This window comes from Nipponia nippon, unplaced genomic scaffold (genome assembly GCF_047370975.1).
Source record: "Nipponia nippon isolate SJK-2023a ecotype South Korea unplaced genomic scaffold, ASM4737097v1 scaffold_4, whole genome shotgun sequence".
Taxonomy (NCBI): Eukaryota; Metazoa; Chordata; class Aves; order Pelecaniformes; family Threskiornithidae; genus Nipponia; species Nipponia nippon.
Genome location: NW_028262358.1, coordinates 501,840 through 515,330, shown reverse-complemented (window position 1 = coordinate 515,330; position 13,491 = coordinate 501,840). Strand labels below are relative to the sequence as shown.

The following is a 13,491-nucleotide window of genomic DNA, read 5'->3' as shown; positions in this document are numbered from 1 at the left end:
ATTGGGCAGAACCAGCCTCTTTGCAGGGAAGTTCGGTTATTGCATTATATGTTGGCATTTTTGTATATACAAGATCAGATTCAAGCCCTGCATTTCTCAAGGAAAATTAAAATTCTGCTTTATATGGTAATACTAAATACAACTATATTAGATCAAAGAAAGCAATGCTCCTTTACTGACCTCTTGTAAATCAACAATTTACGGTTTCTGCTTATTACAATATTAGTGGCTTTTTAGATTACAGTGCTAGTAGTCTAGGAACTACAGATATTCATTATGGACTGAAATTATGTTCGCTGGACAGATAGCAGTTCCTCAGGATGCTTTTATTATTTAACAACATGAAAATGTATCTATCTGTGAGTAAACATAATAATCTTCCACGGAAAAAAGCAGCTATAAATAAAGACCGTTAGAGTAGTTTTATCATTTATTACTAGAATGTCAGCGTTCTGCAGCAGAGCAGGCTCATTCATTTTCCACAAGTGGAAGCACAAGATTTCAGTGACCCTAGCATGACCTGAATCTTTTTAGTTTGCAAAAGCTAAAGGAGAAAACCAGTATTAGCTAAAGCATCGGTGGCTCCAGTTGGTGATTCATGCACTGGAATTTTAATGCGATAGTATTCCTACAAACACGCTTTTAATAAGACAGTAAACTATGTTTAGGTAAAGAGAAAAAATAATTGCTCCATTTTGGGCCATTAAAGCAGTTTTGTTCCTTACTTTACTCCCATCCTACTTTTTATTTTCATGGAAAGTGCAGAGCTAATAGGAGATGAATTTCAATTAGTCACAATTACAGTTATAATAGGTTACATGCATTAGGCGGCTGGGTTTCATCAGAGAAGCCGCAGCGGCAGCCGTCGGGGCTGGTGCTCGCCCCGCTCCCGGGCGCTCGGCAGCAGGAGGCCCTTCCGGAGCCACCAGCACAACCGGCCGGGGGCAAAGGCCTCTGGCCCCAGCTCGGGGGACCATGCTGCAGCCAGCCGAGGAGCCAGCAGCGGTAGCCACGGCCCTCCCATGGGCTCCTCGAGCCACACCTGCTGCTGAGTGCTGGCCAGCTTCTCCCATCGCCTCTCCTCGCCTGAGGTGAGGAGCAGCCCAGGGAGGAAGGCTGCAGGAACCGTGCTGCTGCCCATCCTTGGTGGCGCAGTCACTGCTGGGAGCACCGCTGCTGGCGGCACGGTGTGCGCCAACGCCTCCCACCAGCACATGCTACCGAGCTGATCCTGCTCTACTTATGGCCCGCAAAAAGCATCCACTGATTTCATCCAGAATGAAGTGGTACCCAGTGCTCACAGAGGGAAGAAAAGCAATTAAAAACCCTACCTTAACTCTTAATTAAAAGCTGCTCTCAAAATCAGTGCCACCAAACGAAGATTTCATCCAATTAGGCTAATAAGACTCACATTGTGAAGCTCAGCGATTAACACTTTCCTTTACAAAACCTCCAGAACCACAGGTGGTCTTGAAGGTGCATTCAGCCTCCCTTGTCCGGGGCTTTTCTCCCCCCGCCGGGTAGCCCCATGCGCTCACTGCGCCGGGCGCCGCTGAGAGCTGCCCCCTGCCCGAGCCCCCGGGCTGGCTACGTGGGGGCCCATCCAGCGGCCGAGCCAGGAGAACGGGGCTCAGCACAGCAGGCTCCGGGCTACTTTTGATAAACGTAGCAAATGGCTGAATAAGAGGAGCACAAATAGAAGAAAGTTGTGTGCAGAAAAGACCAAGTATAAGCTGAGAAGAATTATTATTGTATCTGAAGTGGGAGGGTGCAATGTCTATTTCTGTGCAGCTACAATAACCAGCATATACAGTTTTACTGGCCACTTCATTTTCTTTAAACATAAGCAAATCCTGTTTTTTAATGTTTTGAATTCTAACATGTTTAAAGCAGGTTAGTAGGAATTTGACAAACAATACAGTTTTGATGAGATGAAATACACGAGGTGTAATATTACTGTTTATTGAAGGCAAAAGGAGGATACGGAGAATTTCAGGGATGAAAAGTAAATACAAACGTGAAACTTCGGTCATCCTGGTAGAGTGGTAGCATGGTCTGCAGAGAGCCGCCAGACATCCAGACCAATTGCTGAACTCCACAAGAGCCTTGCCCCTGCACCTCCGTGAGCCCGTCACCTATTAGGCTGTCTCCAGAATAGGCTAGGGGCTGAAAAGTGGACTTATTTTCAGAAAGAGTAGGGATCTAGATCTATGATCAAGTCTGGAAGAACAACATTCGTAAGAAATACAGCTGGAAAAAGCAGCAGGGTGAGGAAGAACAGAAACAGAGATAGGTGGAGAAAGACTTCTCCAGCTGGGCGCTCTTTATAGCTTACATCTGCAGTGGCAGAGAACATGAAGCGGGAAGAGCAGTGAAAGGGAACTGGAGCCAGAGGCAGGGTGGGGAGAAAGGGGGAGGCATCGCGTCTCCCACAGACCACGTCTCCAAGAAGTCCCTCCAGACTGGCCTCATTGTGGATTTAGCTTATAACTGAAGACAGGATAGTGCCTAAATTAAGATATCCAGCTTTACACCACAACAAAAGTCAGCAGCAATAATGAAATTGTGATTAATATAATATTCATCCAGTATTAATAATAATAAAGGTGCATTCGTCCCAAAGCAGATGAGGTGCTGCAAGGCTGCCATTCGCCTGCAGAGCCATCCTCCCGGGCGCCCTGCGTCCCAGCCAGCGGCTAGCTCTCGGGCAGGGTTTCCGCACAGGTGTACTGGAGCACATTCCGAGACTAGGCATGCACGGATTTACATTACAGACTAGGAGTAGCAACAGGAAAAAACTAACAACTTCATCTGTTTATGCAAACGCAGCTGTGCGCATCAGCTGGAAAACAGGCGGAGCAGGACTGCTGCAGAGGCTCTATCTACATGCCTGAGGCCAGGAGGCTGTTTGAGGAAAATGTGAGCGGAAACGTTCTCATGTTTATGATCTCCTATCCTGTTCACAGCAAGACTTGGAGGATGACAAAGAAACTTCTAGTGTCTTGAGAACTTCCCTAAAGGTCTGCCAAGCAGGACATGAACCTTACAGACCACACCAACTAACTACCAAGTTTCATGATGTTTTCTACAAACGAGCCAGGTAAACTACATCTTTAGGAAACTCCTGTTGTTGCCCTCAGTCAACAGGAACTTTCCACAACGACAGCTTTCCTGCTGTGAACTCTGGCCTAACTCAGATTCGGCACACAGAACTGACATTACATGAATTCATTTACTGTTTGGCCTCTTTTTCTGTAGTTGAAAGTTTAACTTGGAAGCCTGGAGGATTCCAGACATTTTCAATAGCATACGCATTCAGTGAATGAACTAATGAATATATGAACAATGCAACCATGAACAGGCTGAGGAAATACAAGCGTAGTGGACATCTGCACAAATGTGTGATTTTAAGGGTTAAAAAGAACATACTGGGAGCCTGCATCTGAAAAATCTGTAACTGATGTAACTGAATAGAAGATGACAGATCCTGAAAAAAACCACTTCCTCATTTAAACCTGTTTTCTTTGTGTTAGGCCTCAAATCTAGGTATTTTTCTATACAACAGAAAAACACATCCACTAATTAAATTATTATTTAATTGGCTAATTAATGACTCCAGCCAGATTTGCATTTGGCACTCATTTTGTTTTATATAATAATTATAGATAATTAATCTATCTCAAGCCTTTCTTTCCTAGCTAAATATGCTGAGTATCAAAAATGACAACAAATTGTAAATTAATCTGGAAAACAAAGCACAGCAGATGAAAGACTTTGTTAGAATTAATCAGGCACTAATTATACCATGGAATTAAGGAAACAATAAACCTAGAAAACATTTCTGTGAACACGCGCGTGTTAACGACAACCCTTACCTTCTGAGCTGACGACGTTTTCTTTCAGCCAGCGCATTGCCCTTAAGCAGTCCTGATCGTCATTGAGAGTAAAATGATTGGAAGGGACTTTCCCTGTGTATCTCTGTGGCCACTTACTTATGACTTCTCTGTTAGTGGGGAGTTTACTGATATCTGCTCCAGTGGGGGACAGGACCTGGAAGACAGGAATAAAGGAGTGAATGAATACATGGCATGTATCTTGGGAGAACCGTTAGGAAAGATTTTAAAAAACAATGACACAAGCCATTTGACTACCTAAGGGTTGCTATCCTCGTACATCCTAACCCTTCTTAACGTTCAGCAGTAGCAAACACATCAGTGGCCACAGAGAAAATAGATTCATGCTAGTCTGAGTACACACGCGGGTGTATGTATTCCGTATTTTGTATGGGATATGGGCGACCGTTTTAAACAGCAGTGCCAGAATAAGCGAATAACAATACAGGCAAAACGCAAATGAAAGGGACTTCATAGCGAACAGCAGAAATGCATAAATATACAGTTGAAGGGTCTCTGCAGTTATTGAAATAACATACACCTTTAAATGACACTTGAAAATTCCTTCTGCAGCAAGACTGCCTCCATCTTTTCTCGGCAAAAATCAACTTTCTAAAATAAGGGAGATTTTGTCCCAGAGAAAGGGACCAAAACCTGCTGCATGGTTAAAAATGCCAGGATTCAATGAAGTGTTAATTGTATAATGTAACTTTACAGTAACAAATTCAATCTGAATTATACAGAGCAAAAAAGAGAATCTCGTCTATGACTTCTACAGCACCAGTGATTAACGTCCTGAACAACGTTCTCACTGCCAATTGGATCAACTGAAATAACATTCGGTCATATAAAAACAGGCATGACATCAAAAGATCTTACCTACCCAACCAGTAAATCCTCTTAATCATAGTGAATAATGTTTTACTAGGCATTAATTTGACTGCTTACCAAAGAAGGGACTACTTATAAAAGGGATGGACTACAGCTCTGTGTAATAAAACAGAAATCAGATGATAAAAATAATTCCTTCCTATTTTTTGTAGAGCTTAAAAGTGAGAACAGATGACGTTAGGTTTTCTTCTTGAAGGCAGATAAAACACGAGTTTTCCCTTGCTTGCATTATCTTTCTTTCTCCTCCAGTGTAGTTACTTCCCATAACTTATTTTGCAAGTCTGAGTTACCTCCAAACTTCTTTTTTTAGGAGCACTTAAAGTCATTCAGCCCATTCTTCAACTTCTGTTTCACCCAGATTTCACTATGGGGCTGAACATACCTCACATTCACGATTGTGACTTAGGGTGAACAGCACCGTAAAAACCTGTAGTCAGATGCTTGGTTTGATCTCCTGATTTTAAAGGCAAAACACCTTGCTCGTGACTCCTATCACCAATCAGTAAGGCAAAATCACCGCAGGCAACGGGGCTATACAAAAGATGGACGTTTGGTTTACATAGTCTGAAGGCCATGTGATGATACACAAGAACGGACCCTGCCCGGGATGCCCGAGTCGAAGCTGAGACTGTAGGGCTGGAGATGAGTTCGATTCTACGTTTCCCACGTAACTAAGGGTCTGCCTCAATAGCACTGGAAACTTAACTGGGTGCTACAATAACATACAGCACCACGTACGTGCCTAGGCACGGTCATCACGCGAGATGAGCAATTAATTTGATAAGGAATTCTCTCCATGGCCAAAACCAGGTCAAATGGTGTCAGACCAGCTGGAGTTAAATCTCCTGTGGCTGGGGCCACATGTCAATTGGGTTTAATGGTCATGGTGGCAAAAATACTGGCAGCTTTGCTTAGTATCTGATACTGAGCAGTGACATTGCTGGTAGAAAATTTTGTAAAACCTCTCATCTCCTCCCAATTCTACAGCCGCACTGAAATAGTACAGCCTGCTACGCTGAAGGGCTGCAAGCTTCCTGGCAATACACTTGCTAAGGACTACTCTACTGCTTCGCTAATCACAGCCACACTATTCACTGTAAAAAACGAATATATTATTACGCTTTTCACTCCGCACACAATCATACCTGGTATTTCTGTCCCGTACAGAGAACAAGGTAGTCATATGGTACTTCTTTCTCCTTGGAAACAACTACATATTTGGCAGCACGATTTATGCCAGTCATTTTACCAACCACAACGTTAACCCAGGAACAAAGTGACATCTGTGCATAATCTTCATCATTAAAACAGTGGCTGTGAAGAAAGAATATCTGTAAGTGACATTTCAGCAGCTGACAGCAGGCATTAATTAGACATCTGGTGAGTTAGCCCAAGTCCCCTAGTGGTTCAAGTCTGTTCTCTCGCTGTGAATTTACGGCAGTCTATAGTAAAAGATTAGTCATTATGAAATACTCAGTTACAAATTGACAACTTTCTGCTAAAACCAAACAATCCCTCCCAGCACTGGGCCATACAACCACATAATTTAAAAAATAAAGTCAGAAATATATGCTTTACTCCGCTTTTTCTTTGCGGGCTGATGCAATCAGGAGACTTTTGCACCTGCAAAGAAAACATTTTAACAGTGTAATTCTTTCTGCTATACAAGACTCCCTTAGTAAGTTTTTTTGTTCATTTTCGCTTCATTTGGTATTCAACTTCACCAGTAGTGGCTACGGTGAGACACAAATGCAGTGAAGGCACCATTGGCATGTTAACACCCGTGTTCCAAAGTATTAGTCTGAAAAGTGTAAAAATAAATAGAAAGCTAGGAGAACAGTTGTCAGAGCTAGAAGTAAAAGGCAGAGATCTCGAATTTTCTCCCGGTGACCCCTTTCCAAATGAACTTTTCCAAAACGGAAGAATGAAAAATTCTGAAGACATACTAAACTGACCCCCTCCCCTCAAGCTTTCAGAAGTCTCTAAGATGCAACTGAATTCCTCTGCAAGATGAACTGAATATTAACAGGAATAAAGGAGAAACTATCACATAGGCTATCCTAAAGAGAACAGAATTAGCAGGTAAATGAGAGAAGGAGAGACAAACTGTGCAGATGTGAAAAAACACTAATCCTCACTAATTTGTAACTGAACAACAATTTATTCTTAATGAAAATGGGGAAGCAGCTTTTATAATTTCAAAGCAATTAGCTTCAGTGCTAGGTTACAAACAATATAAAGGTTTGTCTGTTTTAAGAAGCAGAGCCTTGTTCCATACGGTAGTTACTGTTTCCAGTACTGTTTGTCCCTGAAAGTCTGATGGACTAAGTGTCGTCCAAATGAGATACCTCGACAGAAATCTGATTTTCAGGGGTGTATGGTGCGCACATTCTGAGCGCCACGTTCTGGCAGTGTTAATTCAGTATCAGTACCAAAAAACTAAGGAACCTAAAATCACTTGTCGATTTTGAAAATCTCAGGCAAGGTTTACTCTCGCAGCTCTGCAATTTCAGCAGGGTTACAGCCTGTTTTCAGTGTAAAGCATCATATATATCCCGATGTATGATGGAAGTATCAAAGATCTGGAAGCTGCTACTTAAAAAGCCAATTTTGAAGCAAAATCCGAATGGAACAAAACCTCTTTTACTGCCTCAGTAATGGAAATTATTTCCAAAGGTCTTTTATGACTCAGAGTATGCCCCCACCCTGCCCAACTAAGCAAATACCATATTTATTTATTATTGCATTTGTACTACCCTCTCTGCTTAGTAGACTTCTGGAAAGACAAAGATTCCTGAAGATAAAATACTTCAATACAGATGTACAATAGACACATCGTTATAAAACGCATGGAGGACCAGAGGCAATATTTTCAACAAGGTCCGTTACGACTCTCGAACACCACTGAGTCTTGCAATAGCCCATTATGAAAATATACAGTATGCTGCTGGCCATTCTGCAAATCCAGCGAGACTCGACTCAACTCAACTCAAAAACTTCCTGATACTGAAAACTTAAACCAGGCAAAATTCTGTTAAATTAGGTCCTTTCAGTAGAAATGAAGATTAATGCTAATCCCAAACCCATTTATAGCTTTGTAGAGGGATGAACCCGCAGGACCTAAGGAAAAAGAATGCCACAGGTTTTAAACAAGCAAGAACGATGAATGGCTGGTGTGACACAGATGCCTGGTTCATGAGATCAGAGTGGCGTGGCAAGAAGAGGGAACTTGCACATCTTGTGGGGAAGGAAGCCGAGCCTCACCCCTGCTAGCACTTCGTGGCTATGAAGCAGGATGGGAATGGCCAATAAATAAATCCTGGGCTTCACCCAGCCTGTGATCTGGAGGCACCGCAGAAAAAATATCCCATCTACCAAATAAAGCTCATGGCCATTCAGAGGCTCAAGAACTTTCTACTTCACTTCCTATAGATACCGAGTGATGAAAAATATTCCACTTTCTTCCACAGGACTAAATGTAACGTGATTAAATAGAAGGGGACTCAGCTCACGTTCAAGCATTTGATGCCTTTGTATTATACCGGTGACTGCAGCAGAGAATGCCGGAGAGACTCAGCACGAACAGCTGTTATTTTGCCATTAGTACCAGAATATACATTCTAAAACAGAGCTGATTGCTACACATTAATTGTTGCTAGCGAGGTCCCAAAACTGTCATACAGGATGCCACAGAAACAAATAAAGTTGCTTTCATGACCTGAAGAATTTTAGGACTGAATGACCAGGCTTTCTGAGGTGCTCTGCATCCTCTGTACTCACAAATACCCGAGGCAAATAAATAAGGAAAGAAAACCGCTGACAATTCTAAACTGTAATCATGCAGAAATCTATAAATAAAAAGGACGTCAAGGACAGATGAGGGTTTTCAAAAGCACCTTTATAATTGAGGTGCAAAGCTCCCAGCAGACTGACACTCCAAAATCACAGGGATGCTTTCAAAAATCATACCCTGCAGAGTTCAATTTTCACTCTTAATCTGCTTTCAGATTTTAACAGCTAATTCTGGTGAGGCAGCTATGAACTGCAACTTTCCGTCAGGAAGGATGTTTTCTTACTACAACTCTTTTTCACAGTATACTTTGGAAAAAAGAGTACGTGCTCTCATGTAAGCATATAACCCCTTCATTTACTGATTTCTACTTAAACACCCCCCCCTTTCTACAATAAAAAAAATTAACTCAGATAACTACTTGTATAAGATCCCTTGACAGGGCAAAATTCCAAACGAGAGAAGCTAGTTTTAAACAGGTTTGCATCACACCATTTCCAAGTCTTTGTAGAGATTTCATTTTTAAGGTTCAGCAAGCAGACATCGAGTTGTTTTGTCATTTAAAGAGCTGGCCCTTTAGTGCATTGCTGCCAAGCAAAAGATTTGGTAAAAAACAATGTGCAGGTTCCAAAGAGTCACATGCCAAATCTAAATAAATTATGCTAAGTTCATTCCCCAGCTATTCAAAATAACTGATTCATTTTAATTCCGTGCTTCTCAACGTCCAGAACAATCATGCTCCTGTCTACAGTGAGGACTCCTAGTCGCTATTCCAAAATAATAAATCAAATAAAGCCATCAAAACAAATACACTAAATTTAAGTGAGAATTACATACTGTGAATTTTAATGAGGTAAGATTTTACCCTACTAAATAGAAGATATTTTACTTATCAGCACACAAGAAAACTCGTGAAATGCCCGACCGCTCGCTAGACACAAGCGTAGCTCTCCTCCGCAATCTTCCCTTCAGCTGTTTTGCACCAGACCCGTGGCTCTGCCAGCCCAGGGGAGGCAGGGGTAAGGGGCAGCGCTCTGGCTGGGACTGGAGACAGACTGCTACAGCCCAGTGACTGGCGCACAAGTAGCTCACAAGCAGCAGAGTTGATGCAGCGCGGTTCTTCCAAATTTATCAACAGCAATAATCCTAAGCTTTCCCTCGTAAAATTCCCACTGTCATCAGCCTGCATCTCACCACGCGGCTGCTACAAGTAGATCGCTGGTCACATTGCTAATATAAATTCTTACGTGTTCTTTTGTTCAGCATTATTTGAAACAAAACTCATGGAAGTTAAAAACTAAATAATATTTAAAAAGCAAGGGTACATATTTTGTCATTTTTCTTTAACCTGGAGATCTAAACAATCTAAAAAGTCTTGAAAAGCAGAGCCCAGTGTCCTGGTGTAAGACAATGGATTGCTGTCCTGAAGTTACTGCTTTAGCAGTATTTCCCCAGTAATAATTATATTCAACTCATTTCACAGGTGAATGCATGTTGTATAGACAAAGTGGATTATTTTGAGGCTATCTGCCTCTGTATCTATCTAAAATTTAGGACAAGTTCACAACGAATTACAAAGTGTTATGTTTTCCTTTGAAGCTATAGAAGTGTTTAGATATTAAAATCAAACCTGTTAATTAAAAATCTTCTGTGTTTGGAGCCCGGTAGGTCTTTTCCTGGAAGGCCATGAATTGAAATCAAGGTCAGATTGTTGAACTTCAGATGCGGACTGTGGAAATAAAAACAAAATGCCACGGTTCAACCAGTGTAAGTTTGCTGAGGCTCCGTGTGGTACAAGCATAATGGCAGTGCATTTCAACGTATGGTTATACACGGTGTTTACAGCTTAGCTTCCCAGTCCATCACTCTGACTTTCGAGCTGCACAACATCCAGCACAACATTGTCTCAATCCTGACAGAGATACTTAGACGCTATCACGTAACTCACAAGCTCTGTTGCTAAGACCTTATGGCAGGCCTTACCTTCCGTGAGTGCAAAAGGTATTGTAAGAGCCCCGAGTCTTTGCTCAGACACCTTTGCTGTTCACAGCTCACCTTCTGTAAGCTGCGGGAAAGGGAAAAAAGAATTCCTAACAACTTGTAATTTGTCTGCTTTCTGCAATAGGTCTACTGAAATTAGGAGGGCATATCAAAGGAACAGCATAGATTTTAATTCCATATTCAGGGGGATACAGAAAGTAATTCCTTCACACAGGCCAAGTACAAAGCGTTTTGTCATCTTGCTAAGATGCATGTGTCTTTGGACGCAAAAAGAAGAATACTTTCCACCGTAGTTTCATTAACGCCAGAGTGCGGGGGGGAACAAGACTGACAGTATGTTGAACTAAATGTGATCTGACATTTAAAAACAAATAAATATTATGAGTGATTAAGCCTTCTAATCTTCAAGGCTTTCTGTAAGTTAAGTATGGATTGATGCAAATGGTACAAAGGAATCAGAATGTTTTTTATCAACCAATGTTAATTTGTTATTCATACGTTTAAAAAATATATTCAAACAAAGTTAAAGGTCATACTTAAACCAAGGAATTTCAAGGTTATGGCTGCCCCTCTCAAAATGCATATTAATAGTTTAATTCTGGATTATGGATTATCTATGGTAAATCTCCACGCATACTCAGGCCGAGTGCAATGTAATAAATAACCTTAATGTAACAGAGTGCATATATTTATACAGATTATGGGCCTGATTCTCATTTAAATTAAGGTCACTCTGCAGAGGCGGGTGTAAACAGAATTTGCTCTTCATTTATGGCCACCTTATGCTGGCCGAGTGATACAAAGTAGTCTTCATGTAAATGAGAGTGAGCCCGATACATCAGGCTGAACTGGAAGCGTAGAGACTGCCATCTGCGCTCAGGCAGCGCTCCTAGCGGGGTGCAAACGTGAACAATTACAATAACTTTACACGACAAAATAGTGTGACTCCTTGACATTTAGCTTACATGTAATTACGAGGAAAATTACTACAACAGTACATAAACACCCTAGACGTTCTCCTATCCTGCCTGCCCTCACAGCAGTGAAGTTTCTTTTCAGCTTAGAGCCGAAATCATCTCTGTACATGCTGCGTGGCCTCTTGCCAAGAGGTCTCCAAATCCAGGTGCTACAATAACATGAAGTTTAAATTACACTAACAGTATTTAGGATGAAAATGTTGCAAGCGTGCATCAGAAAAATGGCAGGACGAAGGTCCTAGGCAACATTAATATGCCTCTTTTGCATGATTGCACTATGATGTACTTTATTGATCTGGTCACATACGATTTTCTTCTGCAGATGCTCTACCCCTATTTAGTCCATACACCGTCATGCGGTATTTCCACAGTCATATGGTACTTGTTCAGTTCTTCCCCATTGAGCGTGAGGCTTCAATTCAGACCTTTCACTCAGTACGATTTACTAACTAATGATTTACTTCTACCTCAGCGCTCCCATGGCATTCCCATATGCCCCAAACATTAATTCATGTTTCCCATTCATTAATCTTGCAGGCATCAAAATGTTGATTAGCATCTCCTTAGAATACTGTGATGAAATGAGTCATATCTTTGATGCCCATTCTACACCGAGAGAAATCAAGGCACAAAGAGAATTGGATTAAAGCTCTCAAAAAGGCGCGCGGCTGTTGGAGGCAGAACTGAGGGGGCCCGGAGGCCGGTGCCTGGCGGTGCCGCGTGCTCGGAGCGCGGGCACGCTGCCCTCCCGGGTCCCAGGAGCCGCAGAGCTCCGCGCACGGTTCCATCCAAATAGCGGTCACGTTTTCAAACGGGGCGGCGGGGGGAGGATGGGGGGATTCTTCTCCCGCTAAGAAACAAAATTTGTTACATGTTTAAGCACAAGGCTGGCATTTGTGAAAATTGTCAGACTCTTTAAATAGAATAAGTTAAAAAAAAAAAAAAATCCTAGCATTACAAAAGCTCGATTTCAGAACTGTAGCTGGTATGCCTAACCTTAGGGTTTTAAATATATACACGGGCACTTAAATACAAGCCTGAAGACTAGAGGCAAACTGTCAGCGCTTAGCCACGGTCACTGCCCGGCCCCGGCCCCCAGAGTTACAGGAGATACCAGGTTTGAGTACTTTGACCAGTGATTGTTACGCACATTACCACACTCCGTATCGTTCTCCCCTTTCCTCTGCATAGCATTATTATTTCTAGGCTAACAGAGGAATGGTTTATTTGTTATGGCTTTTGATTCCTCACTGCTGCCTAAAAGCTCTTAATAACTGAAAGCCAGCAAAGGCTCTGAGAAGCAGGTAGTGCACGTTAGGAGAGTCAATGTCTTACATGCTTCTACTATATATAACAATGCCTAATATGAAGTAGGGTAAAAGCAGAGGTGAAAAATTTCCCATTTGGTGAAGAAGTCTTCAAGTTAAGAGCCTGAACCGATGCAACATTAAACAAGTGCACCTGCATTTTAGAAGCAAATAATTCCAGCAGGGATTCATGTTGCTGTGGATACAAAGGGAAGAACAGCTCAAAGATACTGGTAAAGCAGGGAGGGATTAGAGTATCTAGGGAAATAAGTAAAAGGTATTGGGTTTCATTGCACAGCTCTAGAGGACAGCTACAAAAAAAAAGTCTAAACACCCTTGTCCTCGAAATAAAATAGGATTGCCCATTTACTGTGAGCATAATCAAAGGAAGAAACAAAAGTTTTAGCACATTATTTATATATACCCTGACATTTGCGAATCTGTTAGAATATTCCTTGCTAGTTTTTCTGGATTTTTTGCCTGATGTCTTGCTACCTCCCCCCCCACGTGCGTGGTGTGATGACGGAGGCTTAGATGGTAGAAACTGCCTGAACAAATGATTTAATTAATTGCTTTCATTAAACCCCTCATTATCACAAATAATAAGTCAAATCACTTTTCTTACAAAAAAT

The 13,491-nt window shown here is 41.9% G+C and overlaps 1 protein-coding gene across 5 annotated transcripts in view; it reads right to left on the bottom strand.

The window, feature by feature from the left end:
• The window catches only part of CFAP61 (cilia and flagella associated protein 61), a 133,896-nt gene that overhangs the window by 55,614 nt on the left and 64,791 nt on the right, over positions 1 to 13,491 (bottom strand). For all 5 annotated transcript variants that reach the window (XM_087774675.1, XM_087774674.1, XM_087774672.1 and 2 more), the window contains exons 18-20: positions 10,205 to 10,303; positions 5,930 to 6,098; positions 3,876 to 4,050 (exon numbers count right to left, since the gene is read on the bottom strand). In XM_087774675.1, coding sequence (XP_087630801.1) covers positions 3,876 to 4,050; positions 5,930 to 6,098; positions 10,205 to 10,303 — 443 coding nt within the window. The remainder of the gene's footprint in view (positions 1 to 3,875; positions 4,051 to 5,929; positions 6,099 to 10,204; positions 10,304 to 13,491) is intronic.